This window comes from Crocuta crocuta, unplaced genomic scaffold (genome assembly GCF_008692635.1).
Source record: "Crocuta crocuta isolate KB4526 unplaced genomic scaffold, BGI_CrCroc_1.0 scaffold1749, whole genome shotgun sequence".
In the NCBI taxonomy this organism is placed as follows: Eukaryota; Metazoa; Chordata; class Mammalia; order Carnivora; family Hyaenidae; genus Crocuta; species Crocuta crocuta.
In genome coordinates, this window is record NW_027528698.1 from 99184 (window position 1) to 103956 (window position 4773).

The following is a 4773-nucleotide window of genomic DNA, read 5'->3' on the forward strand; positions in this document are numbered from 1 at the left end:
ACTGCTTTATACAGCCTCTTAAAATCACCCAGAATAAGAAAAGGCATGCAGATAACCACTGAGAGACCATACATGTTTTCATTCTAAATGATGGTGATGAGAATAAGGCACTAACCACTGAAACATCTTTTTTATTATTTCAGGACTCCATTTCCCTTAATATATGCTTACAGAAAATTTTACCAGATAGATCAACATAATTTTCTACAGTCTTGTGGCATCTAATCAAAGTGCCAGCAAATAATTAAGAAGATTCTAAGATTTTCAAAGGGAATTTTAAATGTGCTATTTAAAACAAGAACATTACAAATATAAAGGTCTATTTAAAAAGCATTCATTTTCTTCCACCAATAAAATGACAACTTCGCACAAACATTTCATGCTCAAGCTTTGAAAATCTATGCCAGTAACTGAAAGAGGAAAGATATTTCTTCAGATGCCCTGAAGTAACTTCAGTCATATTCCATAATTTCTACAGTGATAGCAAAAGTGATTATCTAATCTCCAAGGTAAGTCATAACTTTGAAGAGACAGCAATATGTAAGCACTTTATCTTGCTGTCAGAAGGCTGAAAACTAGAGTTTTTAGACTTGTGCTTCAATCCTTCCCCCTGATACCAATAGGAGAGAAATACTATACTAATGCTTCCTAGGATCCAGAGCAAAAATGCAGCTTTTGGCAGAAACTGGTAAAACTGTAATCATGCTTTCATGAAACAAGAAAAAGATAATCTGAAATCTAAATAAAATTAAGATAGTCATAAAACTTGTATTTACATAAGTCATTAACATAGAAAGAGCCATCAAATTCCACCAACCCTACGTGAAGTAGCAGAATCTTTTGAAACTGGTAATTATAAAACTCCAAGAGGATAAGTCCAAGCAGAGAGAGGCAGAGAGAGAAAAAACACTGTGTCATTCTATTGCTATTTAATAGCACTCTCATTAAAGATCATAATAGATTAGACTAGCTAAATGTCTCACAGTTCTCCAGGGGAGCTACCTATAGAAAGGGAGAACTGTAATAAAGCGGTATGGGCGGGCAATGTATTTTGGTTTACTGCTTCAAATTCTATCCTTCCAATAAACTAATTTTATTTCATTTATGACTCTAGTAGAATATAGCCAGTGTTTTTCTTCCATAACAAATTAAAGGTGATGAGGATGCAACAGTAACAGCCTTATCAGGAATGAAATCAATATTTTCTGGTTATGTTTTAATCAAAAACATGAAGTACTACATAATGGAACCAACGTTTATAAATCTTCACATAAATAAATATAAAATATGTACTGTGAATAAATTATTAATTTAACAAATATAGTCTTACCTTCTTTGAAAATTCTGCTGCTTTCTGTTCACTTTCTTCCACTTTTGCCTTGTTCACACAAGAATCTATTAAGATTGACAAACCATTATTAGAAATTATTGTATCAAATCCCTAGGCAAAAGATGGTTGCCAGCCAATAATTCTACCACACAATAATTTTTATATCAATTGCTATTGAAGGTAAGTTGACCTACACTACACATAACACATAAACTACCACATTTTTTTGCATACTAACTGAATTCAATGATAGTATTGATGAGGCACAATGCCAAGCATTGAAGAATGTATTTGACTAACTCATCATCATTTTAGAGGTATTCAATTATTTCCCAACTTTTACAATAATATAATTCTTTAAATTTTTTTTGCAGTTCATTATGGGTGGAGAAAAAACAAAGAATCTATTCTTAAAACTATTAAGAATCTGGGGTGCCTGGGTGACTCAGTCGTTTAAGTTTCCAACTTTAGCTCAGGTCATGATCTCAGAGTTTGTGAGTTCAAGCTGTGCAGACAGCTCAGAGCCTGAAGCATGCTTCAAAGTCTGTGTCTCCCTTGCTTGCTCGCTCTCGCGCTCTCTCTCTCTCTCAAAATTAAATATAAACATTAAAAAAATAAGACTCAAAATGACCTTTATTTATTTTAATGTTTATTTACTTTCAGAGAGAGAGAAGACAGAGAGAACAGGGCAGGGGCAGAAAGAGAGGGAAAGAAAGAATGCCAAGCAGATTCTAAACTGTGAGCACAGAACTTGACATGGGGCTGGAACTCATGAGACCTTGAGATCATGACCTGAGCCAAGATCAAGAGTCAGATGCTTAACTGATTGAGCCACCCAGGTACCCCTCAAAATGACCTTTAAAGTAAGGCTAGAAGGGGGGACACAATAGCATTCATTAATTCAGGTTTTCTACAGAAAGATTTCACACTTAACTGACTTCTGATCTGGAGCAGAATGTATTATGTAAATAAGGAAACAAACATTAAATTTCTCAGGTCTAATCAAATATTCCAGAATATAAATAACTGAAGAACATCTTTTTAGAAATATTCTCATCATTACATATACAAGTCTACTCTGTATCTTGCCATTCACACCTATTTATCCAAAAGAAATGAAAACATATGTCTATACCCATGTATATGAATGTTCATAGAAGGTTTATTTATAATAGCCAAAAAAATAGAAAGAACCCAAATGTCCATCAACAATTAAATGTATACATAAATTGCAGTATATCCATATTCTGTAATACTACTCAGTTATAAAAAGGAATGAACTATTGATACATGCAATATAACAACATGAATTAATCTCAAAATAATTATGCTACATGAAAGAAGACAGACAAAAAGACAGTACATGCACTGGTTCTAGTAACATAAAATTTTTAAAAACAAAACTACTCTAGAGTAAGAGAAAATGGGTCAGTTATCTCAGGATGGAGAGAGGTAGCGAGGCATGGGAAGGAGAGATTACAGAGAGCTTAGAAACTTGAGAGAGTGATAGAGATGTTTATTATCTTGATTGTGATGATGGTTTTAAGTATACATACAAATATTGAAATTTATCAAATTGTGTACTTAATAATAGATAGCTTTTCTCATGTCAAATACATCTCAATAAAGTTTTTTTTAAAGAACTGTGTATAAAGAACTAAGTTGGAAATTGGTCAAAGATCAGAAAAAGAGGGGGTAGATCTGTGCTGTACTCTCAATGGTTGGTAATGATCTTGATTTATTTCAATTGGAAGACATTAAGAGTTCTGGCCAAGAATTTGATTGAATTTATGAAAAATACTAGACTTAGAGAATAGTGAAGAGATTCGATATTCCAAGTCCAGGTGACTTTAAAACAGACATCTATAAATTTCCTAGATGTTGTTGAAGCATCTCCTAATTTTTGCATTTATGCACGTGTCTGTGTGTGGTGGGGGTGGTTCTAATGAAAGTTCCAAAGCATTCATCAGAAAAAGTCCTCTGTCCATAAAATATTAAGGAACATGCATTTATTTGACTTATCTGAATTTACAGTTGATAAAACTGAAGCCTGGAGAAGTTAAATGGTTTGTTTACAGTCACAGAGATGATATATGGATGAGGTAATCATGGGTTTCTGAAGCTCTATCCTCTTTCACTTGCTGCCTTTACCTCCCCCACCCCAAAGCTTAACTAACAGTACACAACTGTAAGTACCTGGCACACAGTACACACACACACACACAAAACAAATGTCTACTGAACACTGAAAGAGCTAGCCAAAATCAACAATAGAGTACATTATAAGCCAATTCAAATATTTGGAAATATTCCCTTAAAACTCTCTCAACAAAATATTAAATAAACTGAGTTGATCAAGCTCATTATAAAATAGGCTCTGAGGCCAGCATTCACATTAATTCTCAGGAAAGGTATATTAGTGCACACTTCCTGAAAAGGATTTGACTTTTCAAAGTTCATGCCCTCAGTTACAGGAATCAATTGTAAGGAAATGACAAGAAAAAGGTAAACAAGAATGTTCATAGCAGATTCATTTATAATTGTGAAAACCTGAAAACAATCTAGAGGTACAGTAAGAAAGGACTCGTCAAGATGATTATGATACTCCATACGATGGAATATTATACAGACATTCAAAGTCAGACTTTGAAGGTTAACATGGAAAAATTCTCATAATATAATGGTCCATGAAAAATCAGCATATAGATAGGTTAAAAAAGAGAGATAGAAGAAAATGTACTCAGCCGAAAAGTGAGTAATGGTGTTGAAATGTACTGAGCTAAAAAGTGTGATCAGTGGTTTATTCTATCACTTACATAAGTCTCTAGATTACCTAGAGTAAATGAGTACTGGTTTTAAAATCAGAAAATAAGGTACACCTGGCTGGCTAAGTTGGTAGAGCACGCAACTCTTAATTTCGGGGTTCTGTGTTCAAGCCCCACAGCAGGTATAGAAATTACTTAAAAATAAAAGCTTTAGGGCTGCCTGGGTGGTTCAGTCTTTAAAGCATCCAACTCTTGATTTCAGCTCAGGTCATGATCCTTTGGTTTGTGCAATCAAGCTCCACATCAGGCTCCATGCTGGTGGTACAGAGCCTGCTTAGGATTCTCTCTCCCTCTCTCTCTGCCCCTTCCCTGCCTGTGCCCGCTTGTGTGCTCTCTCTCAAAATAAATAAATTTATGCTAAGGAAAAGAAGTCAAGCAGAGAAAAACAAATACCATAATTTCACTCATATGTGGAATTAACAGATGAACATAAGGGAAGGGAAGGGAAGGAAAAATAAGATAAAAACAGAAAGGGAGGCAAACCGTAAGAGATTCTTAAATACACAGAACAAACTGAGGGTTGATGGGGAGGTAGGGGGTGGAGGGGTGGGTAAAATGGGTGATGAGCATTAAGGAGGACACTTTTCAGAATGAGCACTGGGTTTCATATGTAGGAGA

General features: G+C 34.6%; 1 protein-coding gene across 1 annotated transcript in view; it reads right to left on the reverse strand.

The window, feature by feature from the left end:
• Positions 1-4773, reverse strand: part of LOC144224336 (protein diaphanous homolog 2-like) — a gene marked incomplete at both ends in the record, with an annotated part of 77857 nt that overhangs the window by 16076 nt on the left and 57008 nt on the right. The window contains one exon of the mRNA XM_077755261.1: positions 1331-1395. Within this exon, the coding sequence (XP_077611387.1) occupies positions 1331-1395 (65 nt within the window). The remainder of the gene's footprint in view (positions 1-1330; positions 1396-4773) is intronic.